This window comes from Suricata suricatta, chromosome 1 (genome assembly GCF_006229205.1).
Source record: "Suricata suricatta isolate VVHF042 chromosome 1, meerkat_22Aug2017_6uvM2_HiC, whole genome shotgun sequence".
In the NCBI taxonomy this organism is placed as follows: Eukaryota; Metazoa; Chordata; class Mammalia; order Carnivora; family Herpestidae; genus Suricata; species Suricata suricatta.
Window position 1 is genome coordinate 106,925,520 of NC_043700.1, and position 23,639 is coordinate 106,949,158.

Sequence of the window (23,639 nt, forward strand, 5' to 3'; positions counted from 1 at the left end):
CCCTGAGGGTGTCATGCTAAGTGAAATAAGTCAGGCAGAGAAGGACAGAAACCATATGTTTGCACTCATAGGTCTAACAGGAAATTTTCAGAATGATCTAGCTTCAAGAAAAGCAAGCAGTGAGTAGTGCTTAAGAAAAATTGATTCAGTATCTAATGGATAATTGATACCTGTCACAACACAGCATTTTATATACTGTTAAGTGAAACTGCAATACAATCTAAGTTTATTTTGGGAGTGTTTGCTGTATCATTGGATTTATTGAAATGTTTAGAGGTACAGTAGGCATGACTTTGAGTATATAATGAAAGAAAATGCAAAATGCTTATTGATTTATGATGTGGTTTCATCTTAGCTTGGGCAAACCATGAAGTGTTTAATACATAGTAGCAGAATATTTACTATTGAAGCTTGAAAAGATGTGAGTTCTTTGTGTGCAATCTTTCTTTTATTCTTTAAGAGTTTACTCACCTGGAAATCTTTGGGTTACAGCAAAAGCAGTCCTAGGGGGGGTGTTTATACTAATAAAGGCCTATCTCAAGGAAGAAGCAACATCCCAAAGAAAAAATCTAACCTTATACCTAAAGAAACTTGGAAAGGAAGAACAAAAACATCCTAAAGTTAGTAAAAGGAAGGAAATATAAGAATTAGAACAGAAATAAATGATATAGATACTAAAAAGAAAGAAAGACAGACAGACAGAAAGAAAATGCTAGTGAAACCAAGAGTTGTTTCTTTGAAAAGATAAACAAAATTGATAGATCTTCAGCCAGGGCCATTGAGAAAAAAAGAAAGAGGAGTTAACTAAATGAAATCAGAAATAAAAAAGAAGTACCTGATACCACAGTTTTTATAAGAGACTACTATGAAAATGATATGGCAACAAACTGGACAACCTAAAAGAAATTGATACATTCTTAGAAACATACATTGTTCCAAAACCGAATCAGGGAGAAACAGAAAATCTGAACAGACTGATTACTAATAATGAAATTGAACTGGTAATCAAAAAAAGTGCCAACAAACAAAATTCAGAACCAAATAGTTTCACAGGTTAATTCTACCAAACATTTAAAGAAGAATCAATACCTATTCTCAAACTATTCCAAAAAATAGAAGAGGAAGGAAAACTTCCAAATTTGTTCAATAAGGCCAACATTACCCTGATACCAAAACCAGACAAAGACACCATAGAAAAAGAAAACTACAGATTAATTGCCTAATGAACATAGATGCAAAAATCCTCAACAAAATATTAACAAGCCAAATTCAACAAAACATTAAAAGAATCATTCATGATCAAGTGAGATTTATTCCAGGGATGCAAGAATGGTTAAATATCCTCAAGTCAATCAATGTGATGCATCACATTAACAAAACAAAAGATAAAAACATACAATCATCACAATAGATTCAAAATAAGAATTTGGCAAAATTAAAAATCCATTCATGATTTTAAAAACTCTCAACAAAGTGGGTTTAGAGGGAACATACCTCAACATAAAAAGGTCATATATGACAAACCCACAGCTAACATCATACTCAATGGTGAAAAGCTGAAAGCTTTTCCTCTAAGATTAGGAACAAGACAAAGATGTTCACTCTTGCCACTTTTGTTCAGCATAGTACTGAAATCCTAGCTCTAATAATCAGACAAAGAAGGAAGGAAGGAAAGAAGGAAGGAAGGAAGGGCATCCAAATTTGTATGGAAAAAACAAAACTGCCAAATTTTGCAAGTGACATGATACTTTACATAGAAAACCCTAAAGACTCTACCAAAAAACTATTAGCGCTAATACATGAATTCAGTAAAATTGTAGAATACAGAGTTAACGCTCAGATATCAGTTGTGTTTCTATATACTAATAATGAACTACCAGAAAGAGAAATTAAGATAACAATCCCATTTACAACTGCACCAAAAAGAATAAAATAACTAGAATGTATTTATTTTATTAACCAAGGAGGTGAAAGATTTATACTCTGAAAACTATATGACGTTGATGAAAGAAATTGGAATGACACAAATAAATGGAAAGATATACCATATTCATGGATTGGAAGAACAAATATTGTTAAACTGTCCATACCCAAAGAAATCTACAGATTTAATGCAACCCCTATCCAAATATCAATATTTTTCATAGAACTAGAGCAAAGAATCCTAAAAATTTTATGGAACTACAGAGGATCCTGAACAACCAAGAACAATCAATCTTGAGAAAGAAGAACAAGCTTGAGGTATCATAATCCTAGATTTTAAGATATACTACAAACCTATAGTAATCAAACAGTATGATACTGGCACAAAAAGACACATAGATCAATAGAACAGGATACAAAGCCCAGAAGTAAATGGATGCTTACAGGGTAAATTACAACAAAGGTGGTAAGAATATACAATCTAGAGAAGACAGTCTTCAATAAGTGGTGTTCGGAAAGCTGGACATGTACATCAAAAAAATGAAATTGGACTACTTTCTTATACAATACACAAAAATAAAATCAAAATAGACTAAAGGATCAAAGACCTAAATGTGAGACCTAAAACCATAAGACTCCTAAAAGAGAACATAGACAGTAATCTCTTGGACATCAGTATCAGCCTTGGCAACATTTTCCCAGAATGTCTCCTCAGGCAAGGGAAATACAAAAATAAACTATTGGGGCTACAACAAAATAAACCATCAACAAAACAAAAAGACAACCTACTGAATGGGAGAAGATATTTATGAATGATATATCTGATAAGGGGTTAATATCCAAAAAATAAAGACTTATACAACCCAACACACACACACACACACACACACACACACACAAACCCAAATAATTTGATTAAAAAATGACTAGAGGACCTGAATAGACATTCCAAACAAGACCTATAGATGGCCAACAGACACATGAAAAGATACTCAACATCCCTAATCATCAGGGAAATACAAATTAAAATCACAATGAGATATCACCTCACATCAGTCAGCATGCCTAGTATCAAAAAGACAAAAAATAACAAGTATTGGTGAGGAAGTGGAGAAAGGGAACCCTCATGCACTATTGGTGGGAACGTAAATTGCTGCAGCTATTGTGGAAAACATGGAGGTTTCTTGAAAAAATTATACACACACACACACACAACACTACCCTATGATCCATTAATTCCACTACTGGGTATTTACCCAAAGGAAAAAAACAATTCAGAAAACATATGCATCTCTATATTTATTGCCCCATTATTTATAATAGCCCAGATATGGAAGCAACCTAAATGTCCATTGACAGATGAATGGATAAAGAGGATGTGATACACACACACACACACACACGCACACACACTGGAATATTACTTGAGTCCTAAAAAAGAATAACATCTAGCCATTTACAGCAATATCAATAAACCTAGAGAGAATTATATTAAGTGAAATAAGTCAGACAGAAAAGAGAGATACCATATGATTTCATGTATATGTGGAATCTAAAAAACAAAACAAATGAACAAACAAAGACAGAATCAGATACATAAATACAGAGAAAAACTAGTGGTTGCCAGACTGGAGAGATAGGGAGGATGGGCTAATTAGGTGAAGGATATTAAGAGATACAAACTTTCAGCGACACCTGGGTGCTCGATTGGTTAAGCAATGGACTATTGATTTCAGCTCAGGTCATGACCTTGTGGTTCTTGAGATTGACCACAGAGCCTGTCTGGGATTCTCTCTCTCTCTCTCTCTCTCTCTCTCTCTCTCTCTCTCTCTGTCCTTCCCCCACACTCTCTCAAAATAAATAAATAAACTTAATAAAAAAGTATAAACATCCAGTTACAAGTAAGACAAGGGATGAAAAGTATAGCATAGAGAATACATCTACTGCATGATGACAGATAGTAACCACATTTATTGTGGTCAGCATTGCATAAGGTATAGAATTGTTGGATCACTTGGTCATACACCTGAAATCAATATACCATTGTATATCAACTATACTTCAAGTAACAAAAAAGTTACCTACCCATCCACCCCCAAATTTTCTCATGCCACTGATGTTTTAGAAACACTTGGTCATTTGCCTACAGGATGTTCCTTATGCTGGATTTATAAAGACTTTGTTAGATACAAAGTTCAATATTTTAGGCAAGAATTCTTGATGGGTGGTGCTATGTCCTTTTTATTATGTATAAAGTTATGTTGTCTGGGTATCCCACAACTAGTGATGCTAAGATTGATCACTGTACCAGCTTGATATCTCCTTTACAAAGTTCCCTCACAAACTTTTATCTTACTGGTCCTTAGTAGCCTGTGTGATTGTTGCCTAGATTCCTTTGTCAATAGGAACTATAAAATGGTGATTTCTAATTCAGCATTCTTTCTACATTTATTAACTAGTTTTCTATAAAGAAGAATTTTCCTTCATCAACTATTTTGTTTCCATGAATGCAATTCATAATAAAAAGGAAGAATATTGTTTAATTTTTCCCTTTACTTACCAAATTTCAAAGCAGTCGGTTAATGCTCTTTGTTTTTTGATGTTCATTTGAAAACCTCTGATGGTAAAAAATATTTGCTAGGTAACTACCCTGTGCCTCACAGATTGACTTCTTGCTTACATCAATGCTTTCTGGAGGAAAAGTCTCTGAAAGTTATTATACTCATTCATTTACTCAATGGGTATTTATTTAGCTCTTACTAAACAGTGCCACACACTCTTTTAGGTACTGCGGTTGCAGTAATGGACAGCATTTCAAAAATCCCTGCCCGCTAATAGATCTTACATTCTAGTGGTGGAAGAGAGACAATAAACAAGAGAAATAGGTAAAATATGTAGTAAAATGATAAGTACTAAGAAGAAAAATAAAGGAAGGAAGGAGGATATAAAATGTCAGGGGTAAGTTCTGAAATTTTAGATAAAGTAGCCTGGAGAGACTCACCAACTGAGGTTACTTTCAGGGAAAGAGCTGAAGGAAAGGATGAAGCCAGTCACGCAGGTCTGTGGAAGCGTGTTCTAGGCAGAGGCACCAACCAGTGCAGTGTTCAAACTTCCCAGATTATTTGAGGAGCAAGCAGCAAGGAGGCTAATGTGGTGGGTGTCACAGGTGCTGGTAGTGAGAGGTTAAAGAACAAATAGCTGGGACACCTTGGTGGCTCAGTTGGTTAAGCATCTGACTTTGGCTCAGATCATGATCTCAAGGCTTGTGAGTTCAATCCCCGCATTGGGCTCTGTGCTTACAGCTCAGAGCCTGGAGCCTGCTTCAGATTCTGTCTCCCTCTCTCTCTCTCTGCCCCTCCCTTCTTATGCTCTCGTGCTCTCTCTCTCTCTTCAAAATAAATAAACATTAAAAAAATTTTTTTTAATTTTTTAAAAAAGAACAAATAGTTGGAGATGTTGGACAGATGGTTGGGGTGGGTGGAGGAGGAGGGCACATCAAGTAAGGCCTGATAGGGAAATAGGGAATTTAAAGCAGAGGGGCCACATGATTTGACTTACATTTTATTTTTTATAAATTTTATTTTTTTTTTGCATTTTACATTTTATTTTTTTAAAAGTTTATTGTCAAATTGGTTTCCATATAACACCCAGTGCTCTTCCCCACAAGTGCCCTCCTCCAATTTTTTATAATTTTTAAATGTTACTTATTTTGAGAGAGACAGAGACAGAGCACAAGCAGGGAAGAGGCAAAGAGAGAGGGAGACACAGAATCCAAAGCAGGTTCCAGGCTCTGAGCTGTTGGTAGAAGCCCGACACAGGGCTTGAACTCATGAGCCATGAGATCACGACCTGAGCCAAGGTTGGATGCTTAACTGACTGAGCCACCCAGGTGCCCCGGACTTACATTTTCAGTCAAGATTACTCTGGCCGCTGTGTGGGGACTGGGCTACAGAAAGGCAAGGGGAGAAGCAGGGAGACCAGTTCGGAAGCCACTGCAGTCATCCAGAGAAGAGATGACAGTGGCAGGAATAAGTTGGTAGGGAGGGCAATGGTGAGAGGAAATCCCTGATTTGTAGCTTTTGCTAATTCCTGAGCTGTGATTACTCCCAGGATGAGTTATTTCAAGCCCAATTTACATGGTGCACGGAATGCAAACTGGGAAGTGGTGCCCCCACCTCTGGCGTGGGTACCACTATTAACTGTTTATTGTAGGTTTTTGTACCTGTCTTCCTTTCCCTTCCCTTCTCAACCGTGAGCCCCTTGAAAACAGAATCTAACTGTTTTTTTATTCCAAATATGCCTTACAAATAAGCATTAAATAACTGTTGGAGATATATATGGATACATAAATTGATAATAATTATATTTTGGCATTGCCTAGTATTATTTACGTTAACTGAGGTCTTATTTAATTTCCTATTGACATCAGTTCTTAAATGTAAAAACATACTTTTTTAGGATTTCAAATCATTATTTCTCTTGATATTTATAATAAGCAGTTGAACAACATAGTTTTATGTTCGTTAAATGTAGTTAAAATCTTAGTAAAAAGAAGAAAGAAAAGTTTTAAAACATTTGTCAGGGAGGAGGACAGGAAGCCATGACTCTTGCCAGTGAAGCTGGACAGTTTTTCCCTCCTAGTTTTAGGCGGAATTAACATACAACGCAGTGTACGTTTAGGTGTGCGGCACAATGACCCGACACACACAGTATTGGGAGATGATGATCACGTAGGTTCAGTTAACATCCGTCACGTCATAGAGTTCACAGTTTTTTTCCTTTGTGATGAGAGATGTACTCAGCAGTTTTCATGTATATGGTACAGCAATGCTAACTATAGTCACCATGCTATACATTCCGTCTCTAGCACACACTCATCTGGAAGTTTGTTCCTTTTGATCACCGTCACCCAATTCCCTACCTCACCCTCTGCCTCTAGTAACCACAAATCTGATCTCTTTTTCTATGAGTTTGTTTTGTTAGATTCCACACATGGGTGAGATCATGCAGTGTTTGTCTCTCTCTGAAGCTCTACAGTTCGATTTCACTTTTCAGTGTAATAATATTTTGGGTTTCTTCTCATCTTCTGCCCCTTTTCCCTCCTTCCTTCTTTTTGTAATTCAAAACTCTGAAGTTTGAGGTGAAAGAACACAATTTGTTAGCTTATTAGGGAAAAAAAATTCTACTGAAAGGAAGTAAACTATAAAAGCTTACTTTAAAAAAATTTTTTAATGTTTTTATTTATTTTTGGGAGAGACAGAGACAGCGTGAGCAGGGAAGGGTCAGAGAGAGAGGAAGACACAGAATCCGAGCAGGCTCCAGGCTCTGAACTAGCTGTCAGCACAGAGCCCAACATGGGATTCAAACCCACAAACCATGAGATCATGACCTGAGCCGAAGCCGGATGCTTAACCAACTGAGCCACCGAGGTGCCCCAAAAACTTACTTTTTTAATTCAATTTTTGAATCCATATCAAAAATACACTTAGTCAACTGTAATTCTTACCTCAGTTTACCCTTCTTTCTTTCTTATTACTTTTTAAATTATTTTTATGTTTATTTATTTTTGAGAGAGAGAGAGAGCATGAGTGGGGGAGGGACAAAGAGAGAGGCAGACACAGAATCCGAAGCAGGCTCCAGGCTCTGAGCTGTCAGCACAGAGCCAACCCAAGACTCGAACCCATGAACTGTGATATCATGACCTGAGCCAAAGTTGGACATTTAACTGACTGAGCCACCCAAGTGCCCTATATTATTATTTTTTAATGTTTATTATGTTTGTGTGAGAGAGCGACACAGAATGCGAGCAAGGGAGGGGCAGAGAGGGAGAAGGAGATGCAGAATCCCAAATAGGCTGCAGGCTCTGAGCCATCAGCACAGACCCCATTACAGGGCTCAAACTCATGAACACAAGATCATTACCTGAGCCGAAGTTGGATGCTCAACAGTCGGTCACTCAGATGCCTCCAGTTTACCCATCTTTAGAGTGAGTCCCACCTTTTGTATTTTAGTAGTGGTTCTAATTATTCCCCCTCTAAGGAAGAGCAAGTGAGAGAAGAGATAAAAATATTAATATATTCATCAATCTTTCAGTGGACAGATCAGAGTCACTAAACAAAGAGGAGTTTGGAGTATAGCTTGATTTCATTTATCCATTAAAGCCCACCTTTTAGAAATAGAAGTTTAAAAAGTTATAAATTTTGTGTGACTGTATAGTAAGTTTGCTGTCAGTATGTGCTCAAATATATCCAAAATATACATCTCTTTTTAAAACTCAAGTAAAAATGATTTCCTTGCTGTAGTGAAAAATTGATGTGTGTTTAAATGCAATATGAAATATTGGTTTTGCAGTATTAAAAATCAAAGAAAGATGACATACCGTGGGTCCCTTTTATCTTTTTATAAATATTAAGTTGTTTTACTATTTCTGAAATATTAATGATTTGTGTATATTCAGGTGAACATGATCTCTTTGCTACAGTGAGTGTTTTGTTTGTTTTTTAGAAACCGAACATCCTGAAATTAAAGGTAAATCTATCTTTATCATAGAAAATTTATATTACAGAATTGAAAACAAGGATAAGGTATTGCAATTTTATGATATATGTACAAAAATTGGTATTATGCATTTTTCTCAAAAATTATCCTTTGCTGTGGTAAATTTTTAGGTTTTTAACATGTGACTGAAGGTGCAAATTTTTGTTAAATTCTTGGGATATTGCAGAATTGAAGCAAAACAGGGCTACTGCTGTCTTCTTATACTTCAGTGTAGCTATTGACTGCAGGTAATACGACCACATGATAGCAGTAACTGAGCTTTCGCGTTAGTGCGGGCACAGAGGCCCTTCTCGCAGGGTGGTAAACTTTTCTTCTCGCACTCACTACCCACGCCCTGCTAACCAAAACCACCCAGTGCTCCCGGTGCATTTCACCTTTGCTGATACCCTTTTCTCTTCCTTTACTTTTTCCTCAAAACTGAAACAGTTCCTGAGGAAATTGCCACTAGAGGAAATCTTTTCATGATAGGTATTTTCTCATTTACTTTTACAAGTCAGATGTCCCCTAGTCCTCCAGGTTACCCTTTATTAGTCATAAAAATGAATTATTATCTCTTTCTATTCATATAAATTTCCTTACTGTTTATATGAAATTCATGTTTATTTAGTATGTCCTTATTATTCATATAATATGACTATCAGAAGTTTATGGTCCCCCTCAGGATTTTTTAGGATTCCTGGGGGACTTTCATATGTTCAAGATCACCCCATTCTAAATGACTAATCTCAATTAGTTCTTTGCTGTTCTTTATTTTCTTCCTTCTTTATTCTTTTTCCCCTTCCTTCCCTCTTTCCCCTCCTTCCTTCCTAGTTTCAGACCTCAGGTGCAAAGAGATGAGTTCATGACATTTCTCAACTTATTGCACATGATCAGCATTGGGCTAGGCAGGGTACCTCTCTTGTTTTATTTATTCTCCTTTATTTCAGTATCTTACTCCCATTCCCCTTAGGCAACCATTTTAATGTCTATTAAAATGTGTATGTCTTGTTTGTACACATCTTACCCAAGTGTACTCTCCTGTGAGCATACATTTTTAAGTCACACAATATGGTGTTGTAGATCTCCTAGTTATTTCTTTTTACAAAGCATTAAGTTTTAAAGATCTGTCTGTGTTGCTCTGTGTCCATCTAATCTGTTCCTTCTAATTTTCTGCTTGAAACCCTCTGTGGTGTTCATCTTTCACATTTACTGTCTGCTTCCTCAGTGGTGGACTTGCAGCCTTCCATCATATTCTCTCCTTCAGGATACATAAGAGAACTTCTTTGCCACATCTAGCTGGACAAGGAGTGTTGGGTCTCAGGGTATGCATCTACTTAATTTGACCAACTGTTGCCGACATGTTCTTTGCAGAGCTATACCAGTCCTTACCTCTCCCTCCAACAATGGCCAAGGGTTCTCCACATCCTCACTAACATTAAGTATTCTCCAGCTTTCTAATTTTGCTAGTCTCAAATTGTCAGGCCATATGGCATTATTTATTAATTTGAATGTTTAGAATAACCAATGACTTTGAGTTTCTCTTCATACTAGCTTTTGAACTTCTACCTTTTCTTTCCTGTATCCTTTCGTGAGTACACATTTTGATTAATTTTACATTGGGGTTGCAGTCTTAATGATTTGTATTCTAGATGTTGAATCCATTTTCAGTCTTAGACATTGCAAATACCTTCCTCCCATTCTGTCACCCATCTATTAACTTTATCCATAGTGAGCTTTGTTGAATAGAAATCTTTATGTAATCAAATTCATTGACGTTTTTCTTGTCATTTGTGCTTTTGGAACTCTGTGATATTCTTCAAATATCCAGCACACCTCAGCTACAGTGGATTTTCCCCATCTTCCTTTTTTGGGCATTTAATGTGAATGTTTGAATCTCCTCTTTGATTCATGAAGGTGCTTTTGTGAAAGTTTCTGAGCAGAGTCTCTCTCTGCCCCAGAAAATAACCTAGGACTGTATATATATCTGTCCAGAGACAAAACGCATGATTGCTACAGTCAAGTAATATTGCCCTTCTGGGATGGGCCTTCCACAGCCACATCCTTATCCCAGACAAAACAACACAGTGGTGGGAATCCACCTTTGGACTCCCAGGTCAGAACAATCATGATCCTATCCTCTGAAATGTTCTAGGATGACAAAGTGAAGACAGAATCATCCCGTATAACCTCAAGCAAAAGTCTAGGGAGAGGAGAAAATCTTTTGTTTGTTGTTTTTTTACTTCTATATGGCAGATGCCTAAATACTAACAACGCCTACTATGATATCTTTATGTTTGTATGACTTCTGTGAGAGGTGCCTTATTATGTACAAATGAGAGGAGCCCTTTCAATGTCAGCTCAGTGCTCCTTTGGTCAGTGTTAGTAACTGTTCCCTATTTTATGTAAGGACTTTATGAATCAGAGTTGAAAAAGAAGCTTTCCTTCTCTGATGCAAGAATTCTGAATGCAGAAAAAGCACCACACCATGAGTCTCACCACTAACTTGTACGAACAGAAACCCAGTTTGTGCCTGAAAAATTTCTACATAGTTCATCATGACCCTTCACAACTACCTAGGTATAGAAAGGAAATTAGATGGTGTGATTGGAGGATTTGTACTGTTGTTTTTAAAGAGAGAACAAGTTTTAAGACAGGAAATTATGATTAAAGTTTCAATGATTTTACTGACTTAATTTGTATTATAAACACAACCATAAACATTGAAACTTTTTGTTTTCTTATAGAAGAAACAGAATTTTTGACTGCTAATATGGATGTAGGTAAGTCAACATTATTCTGGGGTTTCTTGTTTGTTTTTATTTTTTTAACATTTATTTATTTTTGAGAGAGACAGACAGACAGACAGAATGCAAGTGGGGGGTGGGCAAAGAGAGAGGGAGACACAGAATCCGATGTCAGCGTCGGGCTTAAACCCACAAACTGTGAGATCATGACCTGAGACACTTAACTGACTGAACCACCCAGGTGCCCCAACATTATTGTTTTACTAGTGCTTGCCTGGCTTAAGTCTCCATTTTCATCGTGTGTGTGTGTGTGTGTGTGTGTGTAATTGATTCAAGCAACAATTTTCTTTGTTATCAATTAAATAGAAAAAAATAACATTACTCTTTTCCTTTCCTTATCATTTTTAAGAAAAACAAACATAAATGCTTCTTGGGAACTGCTTTTAAAAACGGGTTCATTTCGAAGCGAAAACAATATTTTAGACCTACATAAAGTTTTTTATTCGCTAGGAGCTTTATCAGGTCAGTTTTCTCAAAAACAACCAGATTTCAAGGATGGCACATGACATACATTTTTGAAATAGAAAAATAATGGACTTTACTTGAATTAACTTGTTCTTTTGCAATGTTTTAAAGCCTGATAACAGAAAGTCTGTGAAGATCTGTATCCTGGCTAGTTATATACTAAGATCCAAATAAATTAAGCATCAAATCCCTGAGGAGACAGTAATTAATAAGCTTTTGGGTCAGACAGTATTGTGTTACATTCTGACTATTTATTAATTGTGTAACCTTAGGTGAACAACTTAACCTCAAATACAAATTGGGAATAAATAGCTCCCTGTTTTGGGGGGTGTTAAAGTGAAAGTTTATGTAAGACTCTTTTCTAATTGCCAGGCCCCAAAATTAATTAACTTTTTTTTATCATCAGGTGGTGAGTGAAAGATTTAGACCTTAAAGATACAGATATCAGTCAGAAGAGACTCTCCACAAAGGCTCTTTATTTTCTACACAAGATAGCATCAGTTTTCAGATAGTACCAAAGCTGCTTCGTAGTCCTCCTTAGATGAGATCTCTCTTTTTTTAAAGGTACAAGCAGAAACTTAAAAACTTAGCATCCCACTCTTTTCCAACCTTGTTCTTAGAATGGGTGGGACCAAAACAACAATAACAACAACAGCAGCAGCAACAACAACAACAAACAAATCTACCCATATTCACTCACAACTTCTCTCCCTTAAGGACCCACCTCCTCAGTATATGCCCAAAGTAATTGACAGTGATACTAATTTTGTCATTGGGGGCCAAGAAGCAAGTTTGTAAAAAATTTTGTGATGTGGTAAAATATATAGAAAGAATAAGGAAAGCCTCTTATATTTTTACCTCTTTTTCATGAATTCTTTGTCAATTCACATCTTAAGCCTCTGCCATGTTCTCTGTGACAAGTATGCCACATCTAAATGCTCACAAAGGAAGGAAATATCATTGTATGTCAGGTGACTAAAAAACACCCTCTGGCCCACTGATCCTGAATTTCTATGGGTCCCTGGCATTTTATTCCTCAGGGTTAATGTGATGATTAGAGGAGATAAACTATATACCAAGTATTAGGCATGGGACTGACACATGGAAAATACTCAACTGTTAACCTCATTAACATTAATATTACTGAGAAGAATTCCACATGAACAGCCACTAAAAAGTAAAAACTATGAAAGTGAGAAGATATAGGGGCCCGTGTTGTGATTGCATTCTGATGATTTCCGACTGAATGAGACCCTCATCCTGAGTAGGCCTGGCCATGTGACATCTTTTATCCGCCAGGGGCTGGTAAATGTTTAAGTCCCTTAGGTAGCCTCTTTCTGCTCCCCAGTGTGCTTGTAGAGAGAACTTCAGGGAACCAACCCAATTTTCATATTAAGCCAGAATTTTTAAACAAGGTAAATAGCACCACTTATCATCCAAAATAATTTATGAATCAATTCAGACTGTTGTGTTTTAGCTGTGACTCTGCTGTTTTTGTGGCATAGATCATCAGGAAGTGATGGGTTCAAAATCATAATGATAAAATCTCTTCCTTTCTTGAAGAAAGAAAATGGATAAAGTCACTTCTCCCTAAACTGTCCTGTGGAGTCAAACCCAGCCTGCCTGCTCGAAGGAAACGAATTATAGGAGGAAAGTCAGCAGAAGTGGTAAACCTATGACTTCCCAGGAGTAGTCCAAGTTTGAGAAACAAAAACAGGCGGGGGAGATATGTTATGATTAGAGACTGGGATTCTTGCAATGGGCATCTCTTAGGGCCTCCTGTCTGTACCACTCCCTGGTAGAATGGCAGTGACCACACCAATGTCTTTTACAGGGAGACTTCCCATGGCAGGTGGCAATTAAGGAAAATGAGAAAATCAACTGTGGAGGAATTTATATTGGAGGCTGTTGGATTCTAACTGCTGCACATTGTGTCAGGTAAAAAAAATGTCTCCAATAAGATTTTGGATTCCTTGAAATAATAAAAATGGGTAATAGAGATTGTGGCAGATGATAAAGAAAATGATGTGACAAATTCCACTCTATTAACAGTTAAATCCCCTGCAATATTCATGATCAGAACCCCAGAGGCCATCCTCCCGGAATCTACTGGTTTCTTTCCCCTCAGACCAAATTATTGATCCCAGATGGCAAGGTCAAATCAAACCCATAGATCCCAAGTTGTGTCACTTAGCTCATGTGCATGATGGGACAGTAAATAGATAGTACCTACATTTCGTAGAATTAGGACCAAACTGTTGAGAAGAATGTATGACTGAAAAGTGTATAAAGAAATAATAGTCACCTGGCATTTTCTCTGGTCTCACCTCAATGAGGAGGTTGTTCAAAGAGCTGCATGCAGTTGAAGACTTCAAATACACAAAGCATTGTTTTGCCTTCCACGTCCCCTTAACGTTCTTTGATATGTGTTCCAGACAGTGAAGGAGCTGTTGGAAGCTCCGGACCAACTGTCTCGCGTGCTGCTCCTGCCCTGACTTGCTTTGTGCACGCGTGCATCCCTGCTGTCTCTTCTTATTCTCCTAAGGAGACCAATCGTGAGGGAGTAAAGCTCCACTTATGACCTTATTTAAACTTAATTACCTCTCTAAAGACTCCAAATCTAGTTATGATGGGGGTTAGATCTTCAACATATGAATTTTAGGGGAACACAATTCAGTCCATACCAGTGGCTGAAGGACAATATAAAAAGGTGTTGAAAACGAGTCAAGGTCAGCAAGGAGGAGGGCAGAGTTTGGGATTCCAGCCTCAGTTCTGATCTCTAGAATGAATGAAGCATCACTTATTGAGCACCTCTTACAGATTATATAATGTATGTGACATTTTCACATATGTTGTCTTGTTTTAATATTCTTAACAGCCCTAAGAGGTAAATATCTTGTAGACTGGTAGACTGAGACTGAGAAGTAATATAACTTGGTCCATTTCTCCCTTAAGAAAGGATGAAAATGTCAGACACTTGCTTTGCCAGGCTCATTTGTTGCCAGAGTATCTAAATGATGTTTTTTTTTCAAGCTTATCTATTTATTTTGAGAGAGAGAGAGAGAAAGAGAGAGAGAAAGAGCATGAATGGGGAGGGGCAGAGAGAGGAGACAGAGAATCCCACACCTACTCCACGCTGTCAGCACAGAGCCTGATGTGGGGCTTAAATTACCCACAAACTGTGACCTGAGCCAAAATCAAGAGTCAGACACTTAACTGAGTGAGCTACCCGGGTGCCTCTAAACAATGCTTTTAACATGGTCCATTAGGCTCCATATGATCTGACCCCTACTTGCCTTTGCCAATTTCATCTTGCTCCACGGCTTCAACTCTTGCCGTCTGCTCTACCTGCTTTGGACTTTGTTCAGCTACTCACTTGCACCTTGCTCCCTGCTACAAAGAGACCTTCCTATGTTATTTCTTATGGCTGCAATGATCTTTCCTATCCTGTTTATCTAGTTAATGCTACTCTTTATTCAGATCTCCTCTCCATCTTCACTTCCTCAGAGAATTTCTCCAGACTCCCTTAAGTCAAAGCCTTCTTGATAAGTTCTCAGAACCCATGTGCTGTTGATTCCTCTCACTTTGCACGGTAGAGTACATCCCTCATCATTGTCATTATCCATCCAGTAGTACATCTAGATCCTGAGCTCCATGAAGGCAGGAGCTATTTCTGATTTTGCTCATTTCTGTATCCCAGTGGCCAGCAATAGTCATTTGTTGACTATTATAGGTGTACACCAAAAGTATCTGTTGAATAAATTGAATGAATAAACAGGATTAACCTTTAAACAATATTCAGGACCTCTGATCCTTAAAAATAATCCAAATTCATGTGAAGCACAGCATTCTTGGAAAACTAAGTATAAAATAAAAGCATCCCAAACAACTCATTAGTGCCTAAAACACCACTGTTTAACTTTAGGTGATTACCTGAGAAAATGATGGTAAATGCCTAATTGTTGGAAACCAGGAAGTAAAAATTGGTATGAAAATTGAGTGAGGGATTAAGAAGAGGCAATATTTAGCTCATTCACCATTTCAACTGATTTTTAAAATAGCTAATATATTCCAGGTATGATGCTAGATGCAGGCATCTATCCATGGTTGAATTAGACCCCATCTTTGACTTCAAGTAGCACAGTCCAACAGGAAGAAAGACTTGTGAGCAAATAAATACAATGTGATATTAGGATGAAGTCAGTCTTGAATGTCAGGATAACGACTGCTATGGTCTTCACCTTCAGAACCTCTGGGGTTAGCAGATTAATGATGTGTGTCCTGGTTTCTCTTTCCTCAACCACATTTCTGCCGATGTGCTTTCTCTTCTCTGCCTGAATGTGTTCAATGACAGTGCTCTCACTCCAGAGGCAGCCAATTCATTCCACTTCTGGCCATCTCTGGTTTTTAGTAAGTGCTGTGTGTCCCTGATATTGAACAGTTAGATGGATTGATTATTCCTCTCTTCATTTACCCACTGACTATAATTCTGCCCCATAAATTACACTGCTTCATGACAGCAAGCATTAAAAAAAATCTTGAAAAAGGAAGAAAGTCCTTTAAAAGGGAGAATATAAAGATGAAGCATCAGATGTTCATGTTTATAATTGGGTTTTTTCCCTCAATATAAAGATATCTTGGGGCGCCTGCATGGCTCAGTCGGTTAAGCCTCCGGCTTTGGCTCAGGTCAGATCTCATGTTCCTGGGTTCGAGCCCCGCGTCAGGCTCTGTGCTAACAGCTAGCTCAGAGCCTGGAGCCTGCTTCCAGTTCTGTGTCTCCTTCTCTCTTTGCCCCTCCCCCTCTCATGCTCTGTCTCTCTCTGTATTAAAAATAAATAAAACATTAAAAAAATTAAAAATAAATAAATAAAAATAAAAAAGATATCTTATCACACCTTTCCTTTCTGTTATAGCATCAGTAAAGTTCACCGTTACCAAATATGGACATCATTTCTACATTGGTTAAGACCTGAGGATGACCTAATTGTTCAGCTAGCAAAACAAATTATTATCCATGAAAACTACAATGGAAAAACCTATGAAAACGACATAGCTTTGATTGAATTGAAAAAACGCTCAAACCAAAAAGAATGTGTGCTACCTCATTCTGTCCCTGCCTGTGTCCCCTGGTCTCCATATCTATTCCAACCTAATGACAGATGCATTGTTTCTGGCTGGGGTCGAGAAAAAGGTATATGCTTTAAAATTTGTTATTCAGAATCCACGGGTTGGAATAAATGGGAATAGAAATGGATATAGGAGCTAGTCTCCTAGTACTCAGAAAGAAACATAGCCTCAAATCCAGAAAAATGAGCATTCAGGTAGGACTGGCTTCATGGGCAGGAGCCCTGTGCGGTTGCCCAGTACCCCAGGCCCCACAGGACCCCATGCTTAGTGCACTGCCGTGCTGTCACCATCCTGAAATTCTTAATAAGTTTTGCAGAGGCCCCCACCTCATGTTTTTATTTTTCACTGGGCCCACAAAATTATGTAGCTGATCCTGATCCAGAGTTTCAAAGGATACCTACACTATGTGATCCTGAAGCATATGTTGATGGGTAACCATTTACAAAAAAAAAAAAAAAAAAAAAGTAGAGTGACAGGGACATATGTAGCATGGACTTTCTGGATTTCTTAGGCATGAATGGAAGATAAAATGGTTTTCAAGGGAATAGTCACAGTATGGGTGAGTCAGTAATCCCACAAGCCTCTGCTCTCTTCTCCGTCCCTCATTCTCTTTGCCCCCTCCCTCACAGCGAGATCCCACAAGGAGGAAGAAAACAAAGAATTATTACTTGGGCTTCTAAGAAGACTTGAGGTGGATGTTTATATTAATAAGAGATGTAGATGTAGATATAGATGTGTAGGGACAATTTATTAGAAAAACTGGTTAAATTTGAAGTTAGATTAAAATTAGCCAGTGCTTTGCCCTTTGTCTTGAAGAGTTAAATTTGAAATTTAGCTTCCTTTTGACCTCCTACATTCTCTTTGTAAATAGCTTCACTATATAGACTCATACTCTAACATATTCTTTATAATTGCCACATTGAAAAGCATAAAAAATATGTATAAATTGACCCAGATTTGTCACATGGTTGTATACCCAAGACTAAATTTTGTTAGTAACTAATTTATCTGGAAGGCATTATGTCCTTACATTTGTTTAAAAAAAGAAAAAGCTTTTGTTGTCTATGTTTACAAGTATACACAGGAGGAGAGATACAAGTGTTATACATCGACTTAGTTATCCATAACCTGTTTCCAGTTACCAGCACTCTACCATTCTTGTTTTAGCATCAATCACAATTGCAATAGGATAACTAGGAAGGGTGATTTACACAGTGGTTAATTACAAGGATGTGGGTAGGTGGTTGAGGAATCATAAGGTCTTTGCAGGAACCCAGGACTAACAGTACCAGAACAGCCTCTCTTAGATCTGAAGACATGACAGGAAGGAGAATGACTTGGGTTAAAGGTCAACCCAATCTTGCTATCCTCTCTCCTTACCCTCTCTTCCTTCTGCTGGAGTTTTGCGTTGGAAACCAGAGGCTAAGGGGTTCATGTGGAGGCAGTCCCTCCAGGCCAGCCTCTTTGGGTTGGAGGCAGGACATTGAAGGGTGGAAGATGCATCTGAAGGACAATTGGGGGCCATTAAACAGATTCTCCCCTCCCCAACACATTTATTTTTTTCCTGGAGCATATTAAATCAAATCCAGATATCATGGAATTGCACCATGAATATCCCAGTAGATATCTTTACCAGGTAAGGACTTAAAACAACAAAAATAAAACAGGAACACAACACCATTCATGGCCAACAAAATGCAAGTGATCCCCTGATACCATCTAACAACCATCCTGTGCTTATTAGCATATGCTAGGATTTCATTGATGAAAAATATGGACGCAGTCAGCAAAGAGGCCGGAAGATTGAAAGACAAAGACCCACTCTCAAAGGGACTTGCAGTCCAGAGGAGGCATCAGACATGAATGCCACCATCAGACAGCAGAATGGGACAGGTGCCTCGAGTATACGACACAAGAGCTCAGGGAAGAAGGCGCTCCTGAGCCATTAAAACTATTCACACAGGACAGGAGTTCCCAGTCTTTAAAGGCTTCTCCTGAGTTGAAGAAATAAATTATAACAAAAAATAATAAATAATAACAAAAAAAAACCCTCCTAACCTGAAGCATCTTAAAACTAACTTGAAATAGAACTTGAAGAAAAAAGAAACTCTTTCCTAATTTACCATATACTTGGGTGGATTTTTGTCTTCCCCTGCTTCCCAAAAAAGAGTAATATTAGTTTTACAGGTAACTACAATGCGATCACTAGGACCTGTGGAGGTGTCCTCTCAGGATTAGCCAGAAGTTTCCGTCCCCTGATAGCTTATAGATTAACTGAGCATAAGTCATTTAGCATAAGATGTTCAGTGTATAATTGAATTGCTGAGTTCATGGATTAATTAATTACATAAATATATATTAATCAGCTACTTTATGCTAGCATGAGGCTGGGTGCTGGCATAGCAGTTAGTGAATCGGGCCTGGTCCCTGCCTTCCTAGAGCATAACATTTGCTGAAAGCTGGGGAAAGGGGGAGGAGAGCTGGGGCAAAGATTCACTCCTTTCACCAGAGACATCTCACCCTGTATTCTTAAGTTTTCCTCATCTTCCCTGGACGTCAGTCTGCAGCAGTACCTGCCCCTTCTCTTTCTGTGGATGAAAAAGTTTCAAGTCCCAAATCTCTAACTTAAATGAAAAGGAAATCCTAAACTCTCTTTCAAATTACTTAGGAGATGGAGTTCCTCAGACACAAAACAACACATACACACTGGTAACTTCATATGTATTTTCTTCATTTCACTTCTTACATTAAAAAGATGTTCTCACTCTAAGAAGTACTTTTAAGGAAATACAGGACTGTAAAATGATAGGAGCTATTTATGTTAGAAAATGCTGATCACTGACTCCTACCCAGCTCCCCCACTGGACTCAGCAGTCAGACGGGACAGAGTTCACCTTGTTCATCTCAGGTCTTTATTAAATGAGTATGACTTCAGGCATGTGTTCAGTAATGCCCCTTAACTATCTTTATTTTTTTTAATGTTTATTTTTGAGTGAGAGTGAGGGAGAGAATGTGAGCAAGGGTGGGGGTGGGGCAGAAAGAGAGAAAAAGAGACAGAATCTGAAGCAGACTCCCTGCTGTCAGCACAAAGCCTGATGAGGGGATCAAACCCATAAACTGTGAGATCAAGACCTGAGCCAAAGTCCCACGTTCAACTGACTGAGCCACTGGGTGCCACAACCCCTTAACTATTTTTAGAAAGACAATTGTAGAAACTGGACATCTGAGTACTGCATTGGATATGCTAATGAACTATCTTCAATTGTAGAAACTGGACATCTGAGTACTGCATGACTGGATATGCTAATGAACTATCCTCAAAAGTCTATAATGTATTAGGGTATATCTTATATATATACACATATACATAATCTATATTCCTCATGGTTTACTAATTTGTGAGAGTAAGTATTTATTTGGATTTCTCATTTGTGATTTCTAAATGTCTGTTTGTTCTCTCACTTTGCTTAGATAACCAAAAAGTCTATTCACTTAAGTGGGGTGAAGTCAACCTAATAAGCAACTGCTCCAGGTTTTATCCACGTCGCTACTTTGAAAATAAAATGGAATGTGCAGGTAAGCACTAGTGGTTTCTCCAAGCTGTGCACATATACCCTCTACCGACCATCTCTCCTCCTCACCAAACCCACGCCCTGGCTCTGGACCCTGGACCCTTCCATCAGACCTTCTGGCTCTTGCTTCCCTTACTGTTAGTTCAAGTTCCCTCATGCTAATACTAAGAAGGAAAATTTTCCTAATGCTATCATATAGCAGTATAGCAAGGCGACTAAGAGCACAGACTCTGGGTCCAGACTACCTGGTTTTATATACCAGTTTTTACCAGTTACTACTCATGTGACGTTGAGCAAGTTTCCTCATCTGCAAAATTAGGGATCTTAGTAAATGGGAAACTGAGATCCAGAGCAGTTTTATAACTTGCCTGAAGCCTTACAGACAAGAAGTGGTATATCCAGGACCCAAACCCAAAACTTCCTCTAAATAAAAATCTGAGTGGTCTCATTTCAAATGTGTCTGGTTGGAAATAAATTCTCCCTCCCCAGAAATCCCATTGCACTTCTTATGATACCTGCCACCGTCTCTTTTAAAATCAAGTGTTTCAAGTGCCCCTAACACAGCTACACCAGTTCCTGCTCTGGGTGGTGACCCAAGGGCAGGGAAGCAGGCAGGGTAATGCATTTAGGATGGTTTTGTTTGTTTGTTTGTTTGTTTGTTTGTTTGTTGTTTTAATTAGAGAGAGAGAGATCTCGCGGGCATGAGAAAGCATACACACTGCACTTTCACAAGTTGGGGAGAGGAGTAGAGGGAGGGAGAGTGATTCTTAGGCTCCACACTTAGAGCAGAGCTGGATGCAGGGCTCGATCCCACAATCCTGGGATCATGACCTGAGCCAAAATCAAGAGTCAGACACTCAACTGAGCCACCCAGGTGCCCCTAGAATCTTTATTAAAACCACTTATAAATAGTGTATTGCAGAAAAATGCAAAGTTATTGACATCCTGTAACTTTTGGGATCACTGACTGAAAAACCTTAGAAAGTCCTAAGAGTGAGAGGAAAAGAGATCATTCCCTGTGCCCTCCCTTCTTAAATGGGGTTCAGGGTTACAGAGGACAAAAGGGGAGAATTGCACAGAACCTACTGGGAGACAATTATCACAGTTAGGAGGAAAAGCTTTGAGGTCTGGGTGCCTCTTTTCAAGTCCAATCTCCGCCACTTATTAGCTCTATGACCTTGGATGAATTAGTTAACCTCTTTGTGCCTTATTTGTCTCATCATAAAATAAGGATAATAATGATACTTGCCTTATAGGGTTGTGGTTTAGGATTAAAACAATGAATGGCTAATACATACTAAGCACTCAATAAGCACTAAATATTCCCTATTATTTTCCCAGTCAGCCTTGGATGCTACTTTCAGATTGCAATCTCATCAGAGTATAAATTTGCATAAAACAGAGGAAGCAAGGGAAGCACTCACTAAATTTGCAGAATGAGCAGAAGACAAAGTATTCCCAACCTGCATCACTACGACTATATGGGCCCAGTGGAAGCCTGTAGGAGATTCTGTGTTATTTCCTGTTAGGAGAGTAAGAAAGCTGAAGTTGGTACCCACGTCAGTGGAGGGGACAGGAAGACAGCATGGTGGCCTCAACAGATGGAAGCACACGTGTGATTTTCTTTTCCCTCTGTCTTTTCCAGGTACAGATGACGGGTCCATCGACGCCTGTCAAGGGGACTCTGGAGGCCCCTTAGTCTGTAAGGATGTCAACAATGTGACTTATGTTTGGGGTGTTGTGAGTTGGGGTGAAAACTGCGGGAAGCCAGGGTTCCCAGGCGTTTACACTAAAGTGGCCAATTATTTTGACTGGATTAGTCATCATGTAGGAAGGTCTCTCATATCTCAGTACAACATATAAAATTGTGATCTCTTCTGCTGTTTTTCTCTTGGGAGTTGGATTTTAATTGAAATGATACTACATGATCAGTGTTTCTCTAGGGAAAAAATAATATAAAGCACACTTTATTGGATTGTTTTTAAAGACCTCTACAAAGCTTATTCCATATTAGAACTTTGCTGAAATTATCAAATAAATATTTTAGTTGAGCATACCTGTTTTATTAGAAAATGTGATTAAATCATCTCTTCATACAGGAATGGTATATTGACTAGACTAAACGTTTTGCTAGTTGAATGACACTTGATTCACATGAGCCTGCATTCAAACCCCAACTCTACCACCAACTAATTACTTGACGCTGGGTAATTCATTATCTTCTTTGTGTCTCATTTTCTACCTTTAAAGTGGAAACTAGAATTCTGAGAAAATGGAGACACATACCAAAATAAAATGGTTGCAAAGTACTTGTCACACGGAAATGACTGACCTCACAGCTCTTGTCTTATTTCTCTGCTTCTTTTAAGTATTAGGAGTTCTTGGGGCTCCTGGGTGGCTCAGTAGTTTAAGTCTCCAACTTCAGCACAGGTCATGACCTCACGGTCTGTGGGTGTGAGCCCCCCGCCCCCATCAGGCTCTGTACTAACAGCCCAGAGCCTGGAGCCTTCTCTGGATTCTGTGCCCCCTCTTTCTCTCTGCCCCTTCCCCACTCACGCTTTGTGTGTGTGTGTGTGTGTCTCTCTCAAAAATATGTAGACATTTTAAGAAATTAAAAAAAAAAAACAGTTAAAAAACAGTATTAGAAGTTCTCTTTAAAGATTTGTTTTTAGTTCCCCAGTTCACAAGTCCTCCCTGACCCTCTCTTTAAACCTCTCCACAAGAGACGGGCACCCTCCTACACTGTTGGTGGCAATATAAACTGGTGCAGCCGCTCTGGAAAACAGTGTGAAGGCTCCTCAAAAAACTATCCATAGAACCCCCCTACGACCCAGCAATAGCACTGCTAGGGATTTACCCAAGGGATAAAGAAGTGCTGAGGCATAGGAGCACATGTACCCCAATGTTCATAGCGGCACTTTCTACAATAGCCAAATCATGGAAAGAACCTAAATGTCCATCACCTGATGAGTGGATCAAGAAGATGTGGTATATATACACAATGGAGTACTACATGGCAATGAGAAAGAATGAAATCTGGCCATTGGTAGCAAAGTGGATGGACCTTGAGGATGTCATGCTAAGTGAAATAAGTCAGGCAGAGAAGGACAGATACCATATGTTTGCATTCATAGGTCTAACAGGAGAGACCTGGCAGGGGACCATGGGGAGAGGAAGGGGGAAAGAGAGCAGGGGAGAGTGAGGGACACAG

At 38.5% G+C, this 23,639-nt stretch overlaps 1 protein-coding gene across 3 annotated transcripts in view; it reads left to right on the forward strand.

Moving 5' to 3' along the window:
• The window catches only part of CFI (complement factor I), a 71,730-nt gene extending 48,978 nt beyond the window's left edge, over positions 1 to 22,752 (forward strand). For all 3 annotated transcript variants that reach the window (XM_029942009.1, XM_029942002.1, XM_029942013.1), the window contains 7 exons: positions 8,428 to 8,451; positions 11,205 to 11,240; positions 13,293 to 13,396; positions 13,564 to 13,667; positions 16,643 to 16,920; positions 20,328 to 20,432; positions 22,074 to 22,752. In XM_029942009.1, coding sequence (XP_029797869.1) covers positions 8,428 to 8,451; positions 11,205 to 11,240; positions 13,293 to 13,396; positions 13,564 to 13,667; positions 16,643 to 16,920; positions 20,328 to 20,432; positions 22,074 to 22,291 — 869 coding nt within the window. In that variant the 3' untranslated portion in view covers positions 22,292 to 22,752. The remainder of the gene's footprint in view (positions 1 to 8,427; positions 8,452 to 11,204; positions 11,241 to 13,292; positions 13,397 to 13,563; positions 13,668 to 16,642; positions 16,921 to 20,327; positions 20,433 to 22,073) is intronic.
• Positions 22,753 to 23,639: the final 887 nt, after the last annotated feature.